At 33.7% G+C, this 24432-nt stretch overlaps 1 protein-coding gene across 5 annotated transcripts in view; it reads right to left on the bottom strand.

Moving 5' to 3' along the window:
- The window catches only part of GPHN (gephyrin), a 626508-nt gene that overhangs the window by 291432 nt on the left and 310644 nt on the right, over positions 1-24432 (bottom strand). For all 5 annotated transcript variants that reach the window (XM_034992943.1, XM_034992941.1, XM_034992938.1 and 2 more), the window contains exon 5: positions 7415-7509. In XM_034992943.1, the coding sequence (XP_034848834.1) occupies positions 7415-7509 (95 nt within the window). The remainder of the gene's footprint in view (positions 1-7414; positions 7510-24432) is intronic.

Raw genomic sequence — 24432 nt, forward strand, 5'->3', positions numbered from 1 at the left:
ATTTACTTCTGTCAATTGCTTAAGACATTTTCAACCCAAAGCCACTTTAAATTTTCCCTTGTTTGATGTTTCTCATACTGCATAAGTAGTCCCAACATGAGCCATTACGAGGATATGAGATAGAACAGCTGGACTCAACTCCCTTCCAAAGTTAAGGAGATACCTGAAGGATCATTCTTTTTTTTTTTTCAGGCAAGAAAACCTTTTATTTTAAACCACAAATAGTCAGCAGGTGGCCACAACTATCCATGTTTCATTAAAATCACATAAAACCTAGGTACAAAAACACCACTGATTATTGCTCTAGAAAAACTATGTAAAAATGTAAATACGCACACTAAAAACACCACAGTATGCACAGGACTCGATTTTTAAAGCAAGCGCATGGAATGCTGAAGGATCATTCTTAAAAATACACTAAATTGATCCTGTGCTCTAGATGTTATGATCTATAAGTGAACTAAATCTTCATAGAATTGCTATGCTCTGTGCAAGATCTAAAGATACTGTAAGGAACCTGAAACACGTTATTCAGGTTGTGTATTATATGACTCATGATGAATGGGTCTCAGCTAGGATAAAACTCTTAGGGGGCTTATAATATAGAGCAAACTGTACATGCTGGGTGGGAGGAGGGGAAAGCTGTCAGCTGGAGGTGACCATTCACCCCAAGTGTGTCTCATTTGTCTTTTGCAACCTGGTGCACTTCCTCTGATATTGAATCTGGATGTTGTGCCTGAAGTATTGTAGAGCTGTCCCAAGAAAATGTACATGCTGTGTATGTTGTATTTCCTATCCTAAAGCATTTTTTAAAAATTGTGGTAAAATACACATACCATAATATTTATTATTTTAATTAATTTTAAGTGCACAGTTCATTTACTTAACTACATTAAAGTTATTGTGCAACCATCATCACTGTCCATCTCCAGAACTTTTTCGTCATCCTACACTGATACTCTTTGCCCATCCTATACTGATACTCTGTGCCCATTCCTGTTCTAGCCTTCCAGCCCCTGGTAACCATGTTCTACTTTCTATATATTTGGCTATTCTAGATACCTCATACAAGTGAAATCAATATTTGTCCTTTTTGTGTCTGGCTTATTTCACTCAGCATGTCTCCAAGATTCATCCATATTGTGTCATATATCAGCAGCTCATTCATTTTTAAGGCTAATATTCTATTGTATATATATAACACATTTTGTTTATCCATTCATCTGTCAATGGACTTTAAGTTGCTTCTACCTTTTGGCTATTGTGAATAATGCTGCTATGAACACTGGTGTACAAGTATCTGTTCAAGTCTTTGCTTTCAGTTGCTCTGGGTTCCACCCAGAAGGGGAATTACTGCACCATATGGTAATTCTGTTTAATTTTTTTGAAAAACTTCCATACTGCTTTGAACAATGGCTACATCATTTTACATTCCCACCAGCAATGCACAGGGATCCCAATTTTTCCACATCCTTACCAACACTTTTTATTTTGTTTGTTCATTTATAATAGCTATCCTAGTGGGTGTGAGGTAGTATCTCATTGTGGTTTTGATTAACATATCTCCAATGATTAGTGCCTTGAACACTTCATGTGCTTATTGGCCATTTGGAGAAATAATCTATTTCTTTGGAGAAATATCTATTCATCTTTAAATTGGGTTGTTTTTGTGTTGGAGTTCTTTATATATTCTGGATGTTAAATCCTTATCAGATACATGATTTGCAATGTTTTCTCCCATTCTGACATTTTACTTGGTTGATAGTGTCCTTTAAGTCACAAAGGTTTTAATGCTGATAAAGTCCAATTAAGCCTCTTTTTTGTTGTTGCCTATAATGTTGGTGTCATATTCAAGAAAACCACTGCCAAATCTAATGTCATGAAGCTCTTCCTGATGTTTTCTTTCATGAGTTTTATAATTTTAGCTCTTACATTTAGGTCTTTGATACATTTTGAGTTAATTTTAGTATATGGTGTTAGGTAAGGGTACAACTTCATTCTTTTGCCTGTGGATATCCAGTTCTCCCAATACCATTTGTCAAAGACCGTCTTTTCCTCATTGAATTGTCTTGGTACCCTTCTCAAGATTCATTTGACCTTATATGCAAAGGTTTATTTCTGGCCTCTCTATTTGATTCCATTGGCCTAAAAATCTGACTTAATACCAGTACAACTTTTTTGATTATTGTAACTTGCAGTCAGTTTGATAACAGGGAGTGGGAGTCCTCCTGCTTTGTTGTTCTTTTTCCAGGTTGTTTTGTCTCTTTGGGGCCCCTGGAGATTCCATATAAATTTTAGAATGGATTTTTCTATTTCTGCAAAAAGTTATGTTGCTGTATTTTGATAGGGATTGAATTAAATCTGCAAATTGCTTTGGGTAATGACAACTTAATATTAAGTCTTTCAAACCATAAACATGGGGTTTATTTCCATTCATTTAAATCTTCTTTAATTTCTGTCAGCAAAGTTTTATAGTTTTGAGTGTACAAGTCTCTCACCTCCTTGATTAATTACTAAGTATTTTATTCTTTTTGATGAGAATTTAAGTGGAATTGTTTTCAAAAATTTCCTTTTTGCATTTTTCATTGTTAATATATGGGAACACAACTGATTTTTGCATGTTGATTATGTATCTTCAACTCTGCTGAATATGTGTGTTGGTTCTAATAGAGTGTGTGTGTGTGTGTGTGTGTAATTGTTAGGGTTTTTTACAAATAAGATCATGTTAAACAGAGATAAATTTACTTCTCCCTTCCCAATTTAGATACCTTTTATTTCTTTTTCCTGCCTAACGTTTTGGCTACAACTTCTAATAGCATGTTTAATGAAAGCAGCAAAAGTGTGCATCCTGCTCTTATTCTTGCTTTGGAGCAAAAGTTTTGTCTCTCACCATTATGATGTTAGATGTATGTTTTTTAATATAAGCCTTAATTATGTTAAGGTAGTTTCTTTCTATTCCCAGTTTGTTGAGTGTCATTAATATGAAAACATGCTGAATTTTGTCAAATGCTTTTTCTGTATGTGGTATATCACACATATGTAATATACTGTGGTATATTACATTGATTGCTTTTCATATGTTGAAACATCCTTGCATTCTGGGGATATATTACACTTGGTCATGGTGTATAGTCCTTTTAAAATATTGCTGAATTTGTTTTGCTATCATTTTGTTGAAGATTTTTACATCAATGTTCAAAGAGGATAGTGGTCTGTAGTTTTCTTGTAGTTTTTCATCAGGCTTTGGTATCAAGGCAATGCTGGTCCCATAGAATTAGTTAGGAAGTATTCCCTTTTCCTCCATTTTTTGGAAGAATTTGAGAAGGACTGGTGTCTGTTTTTCTTTAAATGTGTGGTATAATTCTCCAGTGAAGCCATCTGGTACAGTCATTTTATTTGTAGGTAGGTTTTTGATTACTGATTCAATCTCCTTACTAATTACAGATCTATATGGATTTTCTATTTTTTTCTAATTCAATCTGAGTAGGTTTTGTGTTTGTAGGAATTCTTCCATTTCATCTAGGGTATCCAATTTATTGACATACAGTTATTCATAGTATTCTCTTATAGTCCTTTTTATTTCTATAGAATTGGCAGTGATGTCCCCATTTTTGTTCTGAGTTTAGTAATTTGAGTCAGGTCTCTTTTTTTTCTTAGTCAATATAGCTAAAAATTTTCAGTTTTGTTGATCTTCTCAAAGAGTCAATATTCGGTTTAATTGATTTTCTGTATTATTGTTCCATTTTCTATTTTATTTATTTCTGCCTTAATCTTTATTATTTTCTTCCTTCTTGTAGCTTTGGGTTTAATTTGTTCCTTGTCTAGTTCCTTAAATTTTAATGTTATGTAGTTGTTTCTGAGGTCTTCCTTTTTTTAAAAAAAGATTTTGTTTATTTGTCAGAGAGAGAGCAAGCGAGCACAAGCAGGGGGAGCGACAAGTAGAGGGAAAAGCAGGCTCCCCACTGAGCAAGGAGCCCCAGGACTCTGGGATTATGACCTAAGGCAAAGGCAGACACTTAACCAACTAAGCCGCCCAGGCATCCCATGAGATCTTTCTTTTTTTAATGTAAAAAAGAAGGGTTTTCTTTTTTAACCCATTTACAGCTCTAACTTCCCTGTTAGTATTGTTTTCCGTGAATCACTTAAGTTTTGGTAGGAAACATAGGGCCAGAAGACAGTGGAATAATATTTTTTAAAGTGCTGAAAGAAAATAACTGCCAATCCAGAATTCTATATCTAGTGAAAATATCCTTCAGGAATGAAGGTAGAATGAAGATATTTCCAGATGGAAGAAAGCTACTAAAAGGTTTTGTTAGCAGACTTGCTCTCAGCCAATAATAATACCATAACTGTGGTCAACACTTCAATAAGACTTACTATGAATCAGTTGTTGTTCTAAGCATTTTATATGAACTCACTTAATCCAAAAGGTTAGTACTATTAACATCCTCATATACAGATGAGAAAAAAAAAAACAAACCAAAAAAATGTTAAGTAGCTAGTAAGCAGTAGAGCCAGAATGGAACGCAAGCAATCTGGCTTCAGAGATGATGGTCTTAACTATTACTTGGTACTATCCTGTAACTGACTTGCACAAAGTAACTGGAGGATATTTCATCACATAGATGAAAACCATTTTAAACAGATTTAGTAATTAAAAAAATTTTTATTTAATGCTGCTCTCTAGAGATAAAAATAGGAAGGCAAGGAAACAACTTTGATATATTACTTTGAAAAAAAGTTCTATAGAATTAGGATGAAACACTGATTTATCAACAGTAATCATAACAATAAACATTTTTTGAGTACTTACTATGTGTCAGGAGTTGTTTTGGGGTCTGAGGATATAAAAATGAACATGAAAAAGTTCCTGTTCTTAGGGATTTTATATAAATTAGGTTATACAAATAAGTACATAATTGCAATATAGCATGTGCTATAATAGAAGCACGTACAAATCCCAAGGAGAATACAAGGTAAAAATGCTGTAGAAAGTAAGCATCAGTATAATCATGGCTGTTTTAAAATAGTAATTTTTTAAAAGCCTAGAAAATGTTCACAAAAAATGAACATTTAGGAAAATATTCCACAATTTCTTATGCATAACTCATATAGACTACTATCTCTGTTTTAAATTTGTAAATAAACTCTCAGTTAAATCAGCAATGAACAGGAAAAAAAAAAGCCACAAGAATCTGTTACCACGCTGTGTATTTATTTTAATTTTTGAAGCCTTCAGCATAAAGATGATGGACTTATTCTAAAGTACTTAGAATCAACTCCTGCTGATTAATTTTCTATCACTCAGCAGTCATGTGGATTCAGAAGGTAGAAGAGGAATTAATCCAGAAAATTCTTTCAATAAGACAAAAAGTGCTATTTCTATACTGTATCAAGAAAGCTATAAAGAGGGCGCCTGGGTGGCTCAGTCGTTAGGCGTCTGCCTTCGGCTCAGGTCATGATCCCAGGGTCCTGGGATCGAGTCCCACATCGGGCTCCCTGCTCCGCGGGAAGCCTGCTTCTCCCTCTCCCACTCCCCCTGCTTGTGTTCCTGCTCTCGCTATCTCTCTCTCTGTCAAATAAATAAATAAAATCTTTAAAAAAAAAAAAAAAAAGAAAGCTATAAAGAGTTACTTTAACAGTTGCAAAGAATAAGTTCTCCAGCTAAACTGTGGGATCTTTAAGGTGAGGGCCATGTCATAATTTTCTTTCTATCCTTAGTATCTCTGATGGTTAATTTGGGGCCTAGAAAATAGAGTATTTATGTTTGCTGAATTAGATTTTTATTACAAAAGAATTAACAAGAGATGAAGTTTAATTTTTTCTTGACTATATCCTTGTATGTCAAGAAAGAGTTCTTTTATGTTCAAATGTCACTACTTAATTCCATAGAGAAAAGGATCAAATGTGACCCTTGACCTCAGAAGTGTAGGGAATGTAAGTATGTTTAAAAAAAGAACAGCAAAGGGGTGCCTGGGTGGAGCAGTTGATTGAGCCTCTGACTCTCACTTTTGGCTCAGGTCTGATCTCAGGGTCATGAGATCGAGCCCTGCGTTGGGCTCTGTGCTCAGCATGGAGTCTGCTTGAGTTTCTCTCTCCTTCTTCCTCTGCCCTTCCCCCCTGTACTTTCTCTCTGAAATAAATAAATAAATCTTTTTTTTTTTTAAAGATTTTATTTATTTATTTGACAGAGAGAGACACAGTGAGAGAGGGAACACAAGCAGGGGGAGTGGGAGAGGGAGAAGCAGGCTCCCCGCAGAGCAGGGAGCCCGATGCAGGACTCGATCCCAGGACCCCGGGACCATGACCTGAGCCGAAGGCAGTCGCTCAACCAACTGAGCCACCCAGGCGCCCAATAAATAAATCTTAAAAAGAAAAAAAAAAAAGAACAGCATAGAAGAATGATAAGTTCCTTAAAGATCAGCATGGACTTTTAAATTTAAAATTTCTACATGCTATTGTAATTCTTTTTTGCTCTTACTTAAATTAAATGTTATAATATAGTACCTATGAAAGCAAAAAGAATACAGTAACTAATGACCAATTCACATTTCCCTTTAGCTGTGTTTCAAGTGTCTGCGATTAATGGGATATAAACCCTAAGTAACAGAAACGGCATTATTATTCATATTCCATGTGCTATGTAGATATACTTAGTTTTGTATTCATATTTCACACAGGATGAATAAATGGCTATACATAATGATTATGAAACCATACAATTATAAAGTGGCTGTATATTTTTAGATTGCTCTGAGATCAACTGCCTATTATTCAGTGGTCATTAAATCAATAGATTCTAAGTTGATACTTCTGTCTTTAACTTAAATGATGTATGTTGTCCTCATTAAAGGAGATTTTAATCTAAGAGTAACTAAAACAATAACATCACACAGAGAATCGATGTCACCATCTATGTCAACAAAGCCATAGTTTTAAATATACTAACATAATATACTACTAATATACTATTAATTCAGCTTCTTTTTATGACCACACATGAATATGCCTTTTTATAAATTCCTACCAATAAGAATAACTTATTGAAAAAAACCTCTACTGTTTTGTTTTATTAAATTAGCATTTGATGACAATTAATGATTATTAATTGATGATTACCAATAATCACACACAAAAATAATTTTACATCTTAATAAACTGGACTCCTCTCTGGGTTTGGATTGACACCTTTTAGCAAAATATAATATTTTCTAAAAGTTTAAACATAATATGTAAAAAAAAACTTGAGGGAAAATGGTCAAGATTTAGACAGGATACTAAGACTCTGAACTCTGGGGAAAAAAGGGAGCAAATTTAAGTGTTATTGACTGAAGTTTCTTATGTTTATCAGTCTATTGTAGTGATTAGTGGTATGGAATTAATTTTCTTTGCAACATGTTAGTGACTTTCTTACCTAGAGAGCATGCCCAGAGGTGTAACATTAAGTGATCCCATCAGCATTGCCAGGGCCATCCCTGGCGCTTCCCGTTCTATTACTTCTTTTGTGGCCTGTAATTAAAGATTAAATAGCAGACTGAGTGAAATTAGCCAAAAATAAGGAAGGCAGAGTAGTAAAATTAACTTAAAAATAATTATAAATCATACTTTCTATTGACCATACTTTGTAGTTCCCTAAACATTGTTTTTAAGGTATCAAGACTCAGTTCTTCGGGACTAGTGAATAAAAGCTAAGAACCAGGACATCCAGGGAAATTTTATACATTAGCAGACCCTTCTTATCTCTTATAACTCGGAGGTATTTGATGTAAGTCCCATCCAATAACCTAAATTTTAAGATGTAGACTTAGATTGCTATAATAGCTCAACAGATTTTCATAGGGCAAGAAATTTGGGTACTTTTTGACTATTACGCATGAAATAATTAATCCCTGAGATCATTTGTATCTCTCCCAGCTCTATGATTTTATGATATAATTAAAACGAACTCAGGAAGTCATCACATCAACTTTCTCATGTATTTGGTAGAAGAAAAACTCAATTTGCCATCTTCTATATTTTCAATACAAATTAACTATCTTATTTTAAAAAAGAATCAATGAAGTGATAGGCTTTCACTATACAATAGAAGTTTTAAGATAGGGCGTTCTTAACACAAGTGTGGTTAAACCTGAAATAAGAGAATGAAGAAGACAGGAACATTTCATTTTCTAAAGGTCAATCAAAATGGGTATATATTTATATTGTGATGGTAAAGATATGTTTTAGGCTAAAAGTTATGAGTGAAATACATGACCGAATCCATTCCTAATCCTCTATTTCTACAGATGTTAACAGGTTAAAATAATTGGGAGCAATATAGGAATAAAGCTTGCAAAATAAACTATTCCATTAAAGAAGAAGAAAGGCAAATTAAATAAAAGGAAAATTATGGAGGAATATAGAGAAAGGTTGATTTTTTAAGTATTTTATTAGAAGTAGAGAGATAGTACTAAATAAGATTGTAGCTCTGGACAAAATTTAGGTTAAGGACTTGGAAAAGTAAAATGTATCAAGTATGTGTTAGATGCTGGTTGATGTTATAAACTTTTAAGATGCATATAAATTAGTTATTTAATACCTTATAATTATATAGAATAAAGGATTACCAGAATTAATGTGATCTACCGGTCCACTGAATGCCAGCATAATGTAGTATTTAACAATGGCAGAAATTTTAAAGAAATATTAACACTACCATTATGCTTTTCAATAAAACCTGCCTTAAAAATAGAGAATTTTGGGGGCGCCTGGGTGGCTCAGTCATTAAGTGTCCGCCTTCAGCTCAGGTCATGATCCCAGGGTCCCGGGATCAAGCCCCACATCAGGCTCCCTGATCAGCAGGAAGCCTGCTTTGCCCTCTCCCACTCCCCCTGTTTGTGTTCCCTCTCTCGCTGTATCTCTCCCTCTGTCAAATAAATAAATAAATAAATTTTAAATTCTCTAAGAAATTCTTAAATTCCTAAGTTTGGGAGTTAATTACTTTGATTTAAATATATAGCTAAAAAATGTCAAGCTAGCATTATTCAGAATCTATCCGTTGTTTTCCAAATTCAAGCTATCTGGTATGACTTTGAGGTCTCCTGAGAAGAAACACTTTCTATATTACAAACTGCTTTATTGATGTTTATAACTTTTTCTTAGAGACTGTGAAATCTTAGAGTCTTAAAAATCAAGCATGTAGTATTACTGAGAACAATCTTAAAAGAATTCTTTCGATAGGGCTAATATTTATTTCATTATCTACTTGAAAAAGTCACAAAAGCAGTGTTCAACATTTAACGAATTTGGGATCATGTAAAGATGATGTACTCCAAAGTACAGTAGCACACTTTATTTAAGGGAAAATGAAAAAAATATAAAAATAGCTGAGAAGAAGTCTTTCACTTAAACAGATACTTCAAATAACAACATTTATCCATCCATCCAACAAATATTTATTAAGCATCTACTATGTACTAGCTATTATTCTAGGCATTGATGTTACAGTAGTGAATAAAACACATTTCTAAGAGTGTGTAAATTCAGTGTCACCTACTACATGAAACACCTGATTGATGAATTACATATGAGAATTACCTACAAGAGATGCAATTCACTAATTTCTATAGATTCTCTAAAATACACCTTTGGATTTGGTTGGGCCGCAGTGGTCTACCTAGAATGCCTTTTCTGACTCTTCAAAGAATTGTTTTACTGTATGCAAGTGGATCCAATGAAATGGCTCAGTGAAACTCGTATTTATATTAGGAAGTATTTGAGGCCATTGTATACCACATTTCTCTGTGATGCTCTTTAAGAGGAGCTATTGGAGAAACTTTCTCTTAAGGTACTCCTCTGTGCCATCAGTTTTTCTTTTTTGGTTTTTTTTTTTTTGGTCTTTTTTTAAAAATTACAGTGCTTGTGAATCAAGTTACCCTTGAAAACAGAGACAAATCTGTGGATACTTTTTAGTACAGAACACAGCTTAATTTCCTCTTATTTTTCCTTGCCTTATTTCCCCACATTTATCTTATTAAAAGTTCTGTTGTGTTTTACGTATTTGGGCAAACCATCCTAAATATTTTTCAGAGTATTAATAACTGTATGGATGATGGATAGATGGATGGATGAAAAAATGTATTCTTTTTTTTTTTAAAGATTTTATTTATTTATTTGAGAGAGAGAGAATGAGAGAGAGCACATGAGAAGGGTTAGGGTCAGAGGGAGAAACAGACTCCCTGCTGAGCAGGGAGCCCAATGTGGGACTCCTGGATCATGACCTGAGCCGAAGGCAGTCGCTTAACCAACTGAGCCACCCAGGCGCCCGAAAAAATGTATTCTTTACAGAGAAGTCTTCATCTTTTTCTTAACATAATTTAGGGAGGTCAATTGATGGTGAAGTCCTCTAGATATCTGGACCTATAGACACAAATTTTCTTTATTTGAGAACATAAAAGGAAAATATACGCTGTGGTGATGCCACTAAAAGGCACTAGTGTCTACAGTGGTTAGTGCTGAAGTTGTCAGACTCTTTCTAGGACTACTACAAATCAACCTCTTCGATAAGGTATTTCTAAATAATGCACAAAATAACCTTTTTTACATCTATATCAAATATAGCTTTTCTATAAAACATCAGAACCCTTCTATTTACTTTTTATTTTCTCTTCCTCTAAAGTTGTTTGGTATAGCAGAAAGATCACCATCTGTGAAGTCAGACAATGCCACCACACAGTTAAGCTTCATGAGAGCAAGAGCTGGATGGGTTGCAGCACCTAGCACAGTGCCCAATTTATAGTATGTGTACTAAATAAATATTTGTTGAATAAAAGGATGAATAAATGAACCAATATAGGTTTGAAACGCAGCTGTATCAGTTTCTCTGTGAATTAGAACAAAATATTTAATCTCTTGGAGCTTCTGTGTACTTATGAGTAAAATGGAGATAATAACAAAACCTACCTACATCTTATGAGAATTAAATCACCTAGTATAGAATAGGCATTCAATACATGTCAATTCTCTTTATGCCTCTTCTTTCCAATTCTCCTTATATCCTTGAAGTTTTGATTATACCAGTTAGAGAACAGGAACAATACAAAAATCCAGAAACCAAACCTAGAAAACAGTGGTTGAAAAGCAACGATGAGGGGAAAGAGAACAGAGAGCAAGAACCTAAATGTAAGAACACTGGCAAGTGGGGAACAGGGAGCAGAATACTGAAATACTGGATCTAAGGAATAAGCAACCAAATGAAATGTTTGAATTGGAAGATGGACAGGAGGGTAAGAGCTGGGTAAAAACATATAAACCATAAATGAAAAGATACAACTAGAAGGCAAAGAGCAAGGGAATAAAACTCAATTTAGAATAAAATGAGAAAATATTATCTATCTAAATTATTAGAAAATAGAAACAGAAGAATAGTTTTAATAAGTGTAGCTTTATCTGTGCCTGTTAATGAAGAGATATCAAGCACTCATTATCAATAGGCTATTTATAATCAATGACAAAAAAGAATGCCATTAAAAGTTTGAAATTTTTTCTTAATTAGCTTAAAAATGTTTCCAACTTTCTTATACATTATTTATTCATCAAATTCTTTTTTCCTTGAGCAATAGCAGAAGTTTATATTCCTACTTCAGATATAACCTTTTCTGAACTACGAGAGTCCAAAATAATAAAGTTTAATTGGATTTAGCCATTCTCTTTAAATAAAACATTTCATTTTTAACTTCTAAATACTTTCTAAACTATGAAAGTTGTTAAATACTTTCTAAACTATGAAACCTCCAATGGAAAATCACTTATTGTGATCTTTTTCTTTTATTAGTGACACTTTCAAGATAACATTAAAGTCAAAAAGTGCTTCAAAGACTGCTCAAGTTGCAAAAAAAAAAAAAAAATAGCATGTCATAAACAATGATTTTATAGCCCAGAGAACTGGTCAATGAAATTCAGATCCATTTTGGGCGCCTGGGTGGCTCAGTTGGTTGGGCGACTGCCTTCGGCTCAGATCATGATCCTGGAGTCCCTGGATCGAGTCCCGCACCGGGCTCCCTGCTCGGTAGAGTCTGCTTCTCCCTCTGACCCTCCCCCCTCTCATGTGCTCTCTCTCATTCTCTCTCTCTCAAATAAATAAATAAAATCTTAAAAAAAAAAAAAAGAAATTCAGATCCATTTTAATTTCACAGGAAAAACAATCTTAAAAAATGTTATTGTTAACAGGCAATGATGTTTAAATATGTATAGGACACATATTAGCTAAATGTAAATGTGCATAAATTCCTTATACCTCATTGTGACTGTGAATAAACACTTAGTATAGCACTTTTATTTATTTTTCTAGACATATTTTTGTCAATAATCTATATATTAATAATTATATGCTTGCTACTTGACTATATAAATTTAGTAAAATTTCCTCCTAACAATTCTTGCACTGCCCTCTACTGAATAACCTTAAATAACAAAGAGTATCTTTGAAACACTATCTAATAATGTTACTAATAATATTATTAATAATGTTACTCTATCAAGGTAGGATATTTACAGCAGTGGTTCTCAGCCTTGAGCGTGAATCAGAATCTCCTAGACTCCTTGTTAAACACTGACTGCTAGGTCCCACCCAGAGATTTTGATCAGAAAGTCTGGTTGGGGCCTCAAAATGTACATTTCTAACAAGTTTCCAGGTTGATGCTGGTCAAAGGACCAAATTTTGAAAAACACATTGCAGATGGAAGAAATGAAGCAGATTAATGATAATGTATACCACTTGATCTAATCTTCATGATTACCTTATGTTCAACTTTGTAAAGCAGATTGAAATAAATGTGAGGAGTCTTTATCAGAGCAAATATAGACCTACTGAGGAGGTAAATTAGGTAAAAAATAGGCAGTTTAATGACAGCCAATTAAATTTTCCTTACTTTATCGATTAAAGGGCAAACACATTAATTTTATTTTACAACTTAGAAAAGGGTTGTAATAACCTAAACATTCAGAGCCTGCTTCTATAATTATCCTATGGTACAAAGAAGCTATCTTTAATATACTTCTTTTCTCAGGATTACCCATGATGGATAAAACTTGTACATGACTAACTCCTACGGATATTCAAGGAACACCAGCTATAAATCTACTCTTCTTCTCTCATTTAAGAAACAGCAGAATGGAAGAGTCACATTATTCTAAGGACAGCCTTGAAATTTATTCTAATTAATTAAAATATTCATTTGCATATTTTGTTCATTTTAAATTAGTTGCAAACACCTTTCAACCAATCATAACACATCAGTGTATCATAACGTGTGATTAAGTGGTTAAATGCTACTGTTACACAGAAGCTGCAACCAGGGAATGGAGGTAGTTATCTCAGTTTTACTTGGAAAATATGATCTTATTTGCGTATTTCTTTTCCTCAGAGTTTTTAGCCTTCTTAAATATTTACATCTTCCTCCACTCTCGGAAGAAGTAGAAAACTTTTCAAAATGGAGATATTCCCATTTTGTTTTTCAGTTAAAGTTTTTACATACATACAGTGTTTAAATAAGATCTTGGTATAATGAAAGATCAAAGGAGACAGTTTAATGGTACAGAGAAAACACAAAAGAGTAAAAATTTAAGTATTGCAGCAGTGTCATTTTCCATTCTATTCAATGAACATATACTTTGCAGGGAGCATGAGATGCCAAGACTCCAGAGTTGAAACTCAGTTCCCATTAAGTGTCACAGAGTTAACATATCATCATGCTAAGTAAGGTTCTAATGTTTAAAGATAAGTATTTCTTGTATAGCATGGCCCCTAAAGCAAGCCAACCAATTTATCTAGCTCAACAAAAGGATTTATTTTTTTAGATTACTTTTTTTAAAAAAATTATTTATTAGAAAGAAAGAGAACGAGAGAGAGAGAGCAAGAGTGAGAGCGGGGGGTGGGGGAGGCCGGAGAGAGAGAGAGTGAGCAGGGGCAGAGGGAGAGGGAGAAGCAGACTCCCTTCTGAGTAGGGAGCCCAATGTGGGGTTTGATCCCAGGACTCTGGGATCATGACCTGAACTGAAAGGCAGATGCTTAACCAACAGAGCCACCCAGGCACCCACAAAAGGATCTATTTTAATGATGGAATAAAAACTGGTTTCTGGGCTACTGAGAATATGCTTTTTCATGGGTGATTATAAGATTTCCAAGTGTTACTTTATGAAAAATCTCACTATGTTTGCTAACATTTAGATACCAACCCTTGTTAACCAACTTGAGAGTATATAGCAAGTACTTCCTAACTTTACAACTTTTCTTTTGACACAGTGAGTTATTTTTCACATTATTTTCCTCCTTTATCTAAACATTAACTTGATAATCAAAATATCAAACAAAAAATCAGGGAATTCAGATGAGAAAATTATTTTTGTGAGATTTTCATGAGAATACTTATCATCATATTCCACTTATATTTTAGCACTACTTCACATCTCACTGCAGGGAAAGGTGAAAGAATGGTGATATTTCTATCGATTATTAGCATTTTTATATCTGCAATATACATTTATTCATTTTTGGCATTATGTGAAAAATAATAAAGTTCTCTTTTAAGGTAGGGTGTGGTTGCATATATCTTTTCTTAAAGATTTTATTTACTTATTTGAGAGAGAGAGAGAGAGAGAGCGCATGTGGGGCGGGGGGAGAAGGAGAGGGAGAAGCAGACTCCCTGCTCAGCCCCGATGTGGGGCTCAATCCCAGGACCCTGGGATCATGACCTGAGCCAAAGGCAGATGCTTAACCGACTGAGACACTCAGGCACTCCTGCATATGTATTTTGATCTATATAGAAAAAAATGTTACTCATTCATACTCTTCAAAAGCTGATATATAGATATAGGAAAATATCCTGTTTCTCAAATCTGAAGAAAGAAGAAGTTGAAAGATGATACAATTTGAAATTGTACTAAAAGGGGCTGTCTGGTTAGTCAACTGGTGAGAATATAACCCAGTCTCTATTCCAGCTACTCTGGAGTTGTTTTTTTTTTAAATGTAGTTAGTAGTGTATAATATAAACAGAAACATAAAGCTGCCTAAAAAAATCTATACATTGAATTTTTACTTTATTATGATACACAATTACTTGGTATACCTAAAGCAATGCAAGTTTTAATATTCATATAACAACATAACTAACTGTGCTTAAACATCTTAATTGAGACTAAAAGAAACAAGCTCCCCTACAACCCAGCAGTTGTACTACTAGATATTTACCCCAAAGACACAGATGTAGTGAAAAGAAGGGCCATATGCACCCCAATGTTCATAGCAGCAATGTCCGCGAGAGCCAAACTGTGGAAAGAGCCAAGATGCCCTTCAACAGATGAATGGATAAAGAAAATGTGGTCCATATATACAATGGAATATCACTCAGCCATCAGAAAGGATGAATACCCAACTTTTACATCAACATGGATGGGACTGGAGGAGATTATGCTAAGTGAAATAAGTTAAGCAGAGAAGGTCAATTATCATATGGTTTCACTTATTTATGGAACATAAGGAATAGCATGGAGGACATTAGGAGAAGGAAGAGAAAAATGAAGGGGGTGGGAATCGGAGGGGAAGATGAACCACAAGAGACTATGGACTCCGAGAAACAAACTGAGGATTTTAGAGGGGAGGGGCTGGGGGATGGGTTAGCCCGGTGATGGGTATTAAGGAGGGCACATATTGCATGGAGCAGTGGGTGTTAAATGAAAATAATGGATCGTGGATCACTACATCAAAAACTAATGATGTGGTGACTAACATAACATAAAAAAAAAAAAGAAAGAAAGAAGCTCCTACTTTAGGCCTATATGTACTACTTGCAAATGGCTCACTGTCAACTGATTTTAGAAAGTCTAAAACTTTGCTCTTTTGCCCTGAGATGTGATAATTCTCACTGTGGCCTCTTTATAAAGTATCTACATGAAGAACATGTAATTATCATGTTTAAAGTTCTCATTCTGCAAAACTGGATTCTCACCAAAATAGGCACATGTGATAAAGTGAGAGGAACAAGAAATAGGTGAAGTAAAGGAAGTGGGATGAGTGGAAGAACTGCTGAGAAGAGAGAAAAAAGCAAAAACAGCTCCTTTCTATTTTAATTATCATTATAAAGTGTACTTTGTCATCTCATACCACCCTCAGTTTTAAAATTAGAAGCCAATTGGGAAAGAAGAAAATGAGTAAGTCCTTCCTAAAAAGAAAGAAATCCAATATTTCTGTTGTTTTGAGAAAAACTTAACTAAGTAGAAGTTCCATTAGTAAAGACGAGAGAAAAATGTATACACGTAAGTATCTGGAGCCTATGACATGCTGTAGCTTGAATTAAACAAGTTGCTCTACAGTTTTGCTCATCTAAAAATTGATTATAGAGCTACTAATGTCTCAGTTTATGATCAGGCTTTTTATTTATCATCTATAATCTAATAGTATTTAATTGTTCACATATTAAATTATTATCAGTTTATGTTTTTATGCCTCTGGAAATTTATCTATCTCTCAGTTTTCCATTTGTAAAAAGGGGTAATGATATTTGTTACTCTTCTTAAAAAACTAAAGTGTTAACACTATAAAAAATTTTTAGCTAACTGAAAGGATGTCACAATATAATACTAGTATGACAACATACACCACATTAAATTTATAATGCTCTGACAAAGACTCTTATTTCTCTTATTTACTATATTGGAGAGCTAAACATGAGTAATATTTTTAACTACATAATTCAATAATTATAAGTTTTTATTTATGGTCCTTTCTTATAAAACACCTACTGATATTTTCTATTTAAATAATTAACATATTCCTGTATTACATAATACAGAGAAGATTTATTACTTCTCTTTTTGTAAATTCTATGACTAATCCAATGCCACAGGGTAAATCAATAGAAAACCCCAGAAAGGAACTCAGACCTATGGACTCCATCCAATTCTGAACTTAATCCATTAATCTGTTATTGTATGTTTTCAGTTTATAAGACATTGCACCCCATTCAGACATAGGAATGATTTTTTTTCTCTGCCTAAATGCAATAAAACATATAAAATACTTAGTATCATTCCTAATACATATCAAATACTTAACAAATGTTGGGTACTATTATTTATACTAACACACAAATCTAAAGTCTCACCTATGTTGTAGAAATTGTTATAGCCAAAGCAACTGTGAAAACTGAATAGTTCTATAAGAAAGAGTACAGAATAGAAATTATGAGAGGAATATGTCTGTTTTTGAATGTACATGAATTACCAGAAGATGTCTAAAGAATGTAACATGCCAGCAACAATCTTGAAAATTTAATAAAGAATTATCAGGAGCAGCAGTTTTGAAGACACTGATTACCAGGAAGATAGCCTTGGACATTACCATACGTCCGAAGGAGACTGGGAAAGGAATGTGAGAAGATAGAAAATATCTTTTGAAGGAAAAAGAACTAATAGCACCTCTTGATTTACGCTTTTGCCTAAGTCCAACAGAAAACAGCAATGTAGGGATGCCTGGCTGTTGCAGTCAGCCAAGTGTCTGGCTCTTGATTTTGGCTCAGGACATGATCTCAGGGTTGTGGGATCAAGCCCCACATCGGGCTCTATGCTCAGCGCGTTGTCTGCTTGTCCCTCTTCCTCTGCTTCCCCCCATTATCTCTCTCAAATACATAAATAAAATCTTAAAAAGAAAGAAAACAGCAATGTGATTATGTTCCTAAGCAAAGATGAAAAAATGTGTCCATAACTTTATATTAATTTTTAAATTTCCCTAACAATCATACACTAAAAATTAAAGCTGTAAAAACAACAGCTGTCAGGATGGGAATAAGATTCAGGATGGTGAAAAATAGGGTAACACAAAGAGGCAATGTTCCACTCAATTCAAGTTAATGCTCTGCTGCTCATATTAAACACAGGGTTCTTAACATACTCATTTTCAATCAACTATTATTATACTCCATAGTAGAAAAATTTACTTTTTAAGAGCCTCCACATATACAAGAATGGATTAAAAAATTCAGTAAGTTACAACCTGGAAGAAATAGAAAAGGAAGAAGACATTATTTACTAAATAAAATTGACATAAGTTAGATGAAGGAAAATCTTTACCTTTATTATATTGGAAGAAAAATCTCTTAACAAGAAACTTAAAAATAATCAGGGGCCTAATTTTTAAAAACTGTTCTAAAAAGAGGTGCAGATATCCTTTACCACTGAAAAAGGTATAACCACAGGAATGCAAAAAAATCATAAATATAAAGTCTTAGAAAATTAAATCAGTTCTCATATACACTTTAATTTGAAAAACGTGTATAAAAATATTTTATTCAATGAGGTTCTTCCAAGGAATCATAATTTTTATAGACTTGTGCACACATACACACACACACATATTTTTTTAGTGTGGAATTTGGGGTTAATATCTCCAAATCAGGATCTGTAATTTAAGCTTTGAGGATTGCAGACTCTTTCAGAACATCCATACTATAGTACTTAGAATAAGGTAGTTTGCTATCCAAATGAAGCCTATGTTGCCCTAAAGACAGATTTAAGAAAAGTCAAAATAGAGTCCATTATTGAAGAAAAAAATTACACTTTGTAAAATGAGGAATTGGGATTGAATTCTTCAAGTTAGGGCTATAGGAAACTGAACAGTTGACTTTATTAGGGCAGATGGTAGGAGTGGGAGGAAGTTGGTTGTATCTACTGGCACTAAATTAATCCCATCATCTAGTCAGAATGGGTAGAAATGATTATCCTTATTAACATACACACAACACACATACCAACATACACACACAGCCATGAGGCTGTTCATTTATAACCTTTCCTCTTTCAATGTTACCTTGATGCCCATTTTAGTCCATTGATACGCTCTAGAAATTGTACCCCTAAGTGTGGCTTAGTCATGCAAGAGCCAAACCAAATTCATAAGAATCAACCAACAAAGGATATAAAAAAAAATCAGTTCTTTTTAAAATTCAGGTTTTTAAAACAAACCTGAAAGATTTGGTAACCAAGCAATATTATTTTACACTGAGGTAATTACGAATAGGTTAACTTGGGTCTTCTCTTCACATAAAAAATTAAGTATCCAAGAGCAGAGGATACCCAATGCAGGAACATTAAGTGGAACAGATGGAAATGCATTTTGCTCAAAACTGCAATAGGAAGGGCAGACTTCTATACCTAACAGAATTTGCCTCTAGGGAAAGGACAGAAAACAAAGAAATAGGTGGGGATGTGGGGAACAGCAAGACTAGATTCTGTCATGTCCTGGTTTCCCAGTTTGGTTTTTTTTCCCCTTAATGCAAGCTGCCCAGAAGCTATGAGATATTTTGAAATTTTCTCTGAATAATTTTCAGATACCACAGCTTCATCAAATTCTCTATCTTTTTAAAGCCTTTTCTATTACAAAATGATGGGTCAATGTAAGGAATATTTTCCTTAATCTTCTGACCTGTCTCTGATCAGCAGCAATGACAAGAAGATATCAAAGAGAAACATTAGTTGTTTAAACTGAAGGAATCAGAAAAAAAGGAATAAAATTATGACATAGTATTCATTCCCAGCACCTCAAAATAAATCTGGCCTAAATCAATTAGGGCAAATGTAGGTCTACTCTTAGAGCTAGTTATAAAAATGGAGATTAAATCTGAGTTGTTCTTGTGTCACTGAGAGAGGTAGGTCAAGAAGCTAAATAAGTAATAATTACTAGAAATCAAAACATTAGTCTGTGAAAAGTGGTTAAGATTATTAATGCAGAGGACAAATGATAAGGGTCATTATTATAACTGAAAAGCAAGCTCAGATATTTAAGTTTTACCTTAGAGCAATATGAGACACTATAATGTTTTGAGTCTAATATGACATTTCAGGCATCAATCTTTAAAGACAAGGTCACTGTTTTTGGTTAAACTATAGATAACTGTAACTTAAGACTCAAAAATGAGTGGGTTTTCAATCCTGGCATTTTTTTTTTCTTTCAAGATTTTATTTAAATTCAAGTTAGTTCACATATAGTGTAGTATTAGTTTTAGGGGTAGAATTTAGTGATTCATCCGTTGAATATAACATCAGTGTTCATTATATCAAGTACCCTCCTTAATGCCCATTACCCAATTGCCCTATCCCTCCATCTACCTCCCCTCCCGCAGCCCTCAGTTTGTTCCCTATATTTAAGAGTCTCTTATGCTTTGCCTTCCTCTCTGTCGTTATCTTATTTTATTTTTCCTTTCCTTTCCCTATGTTCATCTGTTTTGCTTCTCAAATTCTATATATGAGTGAAATCATATGGTATTTGTCTTTCTCTGTATTATTTCGCTTAGCATAATACACTATAGTTCCTTCCACATCATTGCAAATGGCAAAATTTCATTGTTTTTGATGGCTGAGTAATATTCCATTGTATAGATATGCCACATCTTTATCCATTCATCAGTTAATGGACATTTGGGCTCTTTCCATGTTTTAGCTATTGTTTTCAATCCTGGCACATTAAAATATACTATTTTTATTATGTAATAAAAAATTTTATTTATTTTTTATTTAGGCTCCAAGCCCAGTGTGGAGCCCAACACGAGACTCGAACTCACAACCGTGAGATCAAGACCTGAGCTGAAATCAAGAGTCAGACGCTTAACCAACTGAGCCACCCAGCTGCCCCTGTGATAAAAGATTTTAAAAACTTGTTACCTAAAACATAAAAGTGGAAAGGCACATAGCAGCAGAAAAAATGACAATACTGAATACATCAGGAAGAGAAAATAATACAATGCTTATTCAATTCAATTTTGAAATATACGATCTTCATCAAGAAAACACTTTAGAACTTTTAATATAAACCACAAATTTAATAGGTACATGGCACCCTAGGATTTGATATATTGTTTTCCTAATAAATGTGGTCTGTTTTCTATCCAAAATTTTAGAACAAGTTTCTGTATTATATTATGAACCTCAAAGTAGACATTTCATATATTTACAACACAAAATGAAAACCTGTGTAAAATAATTTATAACTTTTTCAATACTTTGAAGATACTATTTTTCTGTCTGTTTCATTCCAATGTTGTTTAAAAGCCTACTGTCATTCCTTTGTAAGTGATCTGTCCTTTCTCTCTGGCTACTTCTAAGATCTTCTCTTTTATTTTGGTTTTGAAGTTTCATTTTAATGTATTCAGGCATCAATTTATTTTACTTATCCATCTCAATTTATACTGTATCTCCAGGACATGTGGTTTCATGTTTTTTCAGCAGTTTGGTAAATTTACAGCCGTTACCTCTGTAATCATTGCCTTTCCTCCATTCTCTTCTTTTGGGGCTTTGATGTAATGTAGTTTGGACCTTCTCATTTCTTTCTTCATACCTTATGTCTCCCCCATATTTATATAACATCATCTCTCTATGTAATTATTCCAATATGAAGTAATTTTCTCAGAACTATGTTTCAGTATGCTAATTCTTCTGCTGGTCTAATCTGCTGTTTCATCTGTTCACAGATTTAAAAATTTTAATTTATATTTTCCCATTTCTAGGAGTCCTATTTTCTTCCAAATTGCTCATTCAAAAATAATGGTCTCTTGCAATGTTTTTACCTTGTGTGTCTTTGTTCTTTTGAAGATTTCATCATAGGTAGCTTAAGCATACATCCTGGCTTTTCAGGGACAGTTTGATAAACTTCTCTTGTGCCTGTATCCTGTCTGGGTTAGCATTAGTCCTAAACAAAAGTTCCCTAGTATGAAAAATGAATGATAGTGGTCACCAAATTCTGGGATGTGTTGTATTTTGTATTTGACAGTTCTAGTAGTTGTCACGTTTTTCAGTCCCCCTATTGATTAATGGTTTTGCTGATATTCATTACTTGATCTTAATCTGTTGGAGTATAGCTTACCTAAACTAGGGAAAATTTCCTTTGGTAAAAATTTATTTCTGCTTCTACCTTTAACTAGAGGGTACATTTAAGCACTGATTGGTTCCACTTCAACCTCCCACAGTGGTCTCACAGATTTAGGGAATCCCAGACTGAATTTCACATACTGCTGTTTGTCCAAGCCTAAGTGTCTCACCAACACTGTAGCTATAGCCATCTGTCCTCAGGGTGTCTCCTCTGTCTCCAAAGTCCTGGTTTCCTACAGTTCTGGCTCCTGCTCCCTGCTGCTTTGACCTACAACTCATGGTAGTTTTGGGGGGAGAGTGAATCTAAAGACAGTGTGTATGTCCTTTTACATGGTATGCTCTACAGGTTATTTCCTGTTAAACCGGATCAAGTTTTTCTACAGTGGGAAGGTTTTTCAAAGTACTAAAACAATAATTATTCCAGGCTGTACCCTCTTTGTAAACTGCTTTATTTCCTACAAAATTAATGTCTTTTATAACATTACACTGAAATTTTTGATACATTGCAGATTGCCCTACAGAAAAATGGTACCAATTTATACTCTGAACAGTGGTCTTTTCTCCCAAACCTTGCTACTTCCACGCAATCTCTGTTTTAAACAGCATTTAACTCATGTGTACAAAGCAATACAATATTTTTGAATTTTACATTTCTTACCAATTATAATGAGCACATATTTAAAAGCAATTTGCTTCTTTCCCACTGCAAACTGCCTGATTGTATCTTTTGTCTGCCATTCTATACTGGAGGCCATATACTTCCTGTTGAATTATTAAGAAATTTCTACATATTAAAATATTAAAACTTTGGCAGTTGAATCTCTTGTAAATGTTAATTTTTAACATTTAACATTTGTAACAATTTTTGCTTAGTTGGCATTTCCATTAAGAGGTTTCCAATGTTTAATGATAGGGGGTTCTATCAATCTTTTTATTATATTTGCTGGTTTTATGTCTCATCTAGAAAGGTTTCTCTTACCTAAAGATCATAAAAATAACTTAATTTTTAAATCATAAGCTTACAGCTTTTAATGTTTAAATATATAATCATCTGTAGTTTAATTTTAGGTTGCATGATCCATTTCCACCAAAATGGATAGCCAATTTCCTCAACATCTTTTATAGACTGACCCTTCTTTCCCTGAACTTCTTAAAATGTCACATTTATAATGTGTCAAATTCCAATTTTATACATAGTTATATTAATAAATATCATTTGGTGTCATTTATCTCTGACTTTATTTTCCTGTAACATACCAAATACTTTAATCACTGTGCCTTATGTTTTTACATCTGATTGAGTAAGGCCTCTCATTGTTTTACTTAAAGAAAGCACTAGCTATTTTCATAATTTGTTCTTTTAAAAGTATGTTTAGAAATCAACTTGGTATATTCCCCCCAAAATCCATTGGGAATTATATCACATTCACCAATCAACTTAAGGTAAATTGACAATTTCACAAAAGTATTTGCATTTAAGAATATGGCATAACTTCTTAATCATTCAAGCTATATTTTATGTCCTTTAATAAGTTTTCTTTACTTAAATCTGGCAAATTCCTTTAGTTTATTCTTGAATATTATAAAGTTCACTTTTTTCTGCTATTGTAAATGAGATCTTTTTTTGTTACTTTTTTTTAGGGAGAGAGAAAACACATGAGCTGGGGTTTGGTGGGGGTGAGGGGCAGAAGGAGAGAGAGAAAATCTTAAGCAGGCTCCATGCACAGCACAGAGCATGACGCTGGACTCGATCTCATGACCCTGAGATCATGACCTGAGCCAAAATCAAGAGTCACATGCTTAAACAGCTGAGCAACCCAGGAGTGTCCCCGTCGTTACTTTTTCTAATGCTTGTTTCTAACTTAGTAATATTAGCATATAGATTTTTATAAAGTAAAATACTCCTTATTTAGCCACCATGCTGAACTCTTCTTGTTTCTAATACTTTTTCAATGGATTCTTTTGGGTTTTCTAGGTGAATAATCATATCTATAAAGGGTTTACAACGTTAAAAAAATTTATGTTAGAGATGTTCATCTTCAGAAATATTGATAGGTAGTGCGCTGTTATCAAAAGCTAATTGCACTCATTTTCTGGGTCACAAAGAACCAACTATCTTAACCACTGTCTCAGCAATAAATACATCTTTGCAATGACACTATTGCCTGGTGACTATGGGGAACTTTCTGACTCACTGCCTTTATTCTCTCTAGTGATGCATGCACAAACAAAAGTAAAATGCAGCAATCTTCCGACCTAGAAATAACAACTGGGAACTCTGTTAATTCCATCTCAGACAGTCTCTTCTCATTCATATGGATACAATATTTTAACTCCTTTTTTCCTTTCCTCTCTCAACTCTTGCTTTTTAGTGTACACAAGAACACACACACTTCTTGTCTCATTTTTAATTCCTGAGCCGAAAACCACCTTATTCATGACTAAACATATAAATTTAGTGTAAGATAAAAATAAAATAAAAATAGTGAAAATATGAAACAACAGAAAAAAAGTTACAAATTTTAAATTAAAATGAAAACA

Source organism: Mirounga leonina, unplaced genomic scaffold, assembly GCF_011800145.1.
Source record: "Mirounga leonina isolate KUSES-001 unplaced genomic scaffold, KU_Mleo_1.0 Mir_82, whole genome shotgun sequence".
Taxonomy (NCBI): Eukaryota; Metazoa; Chordata; class Mammalia; order Carnivora; family Phocidae; genus Mirounga; species Mirounga leonina.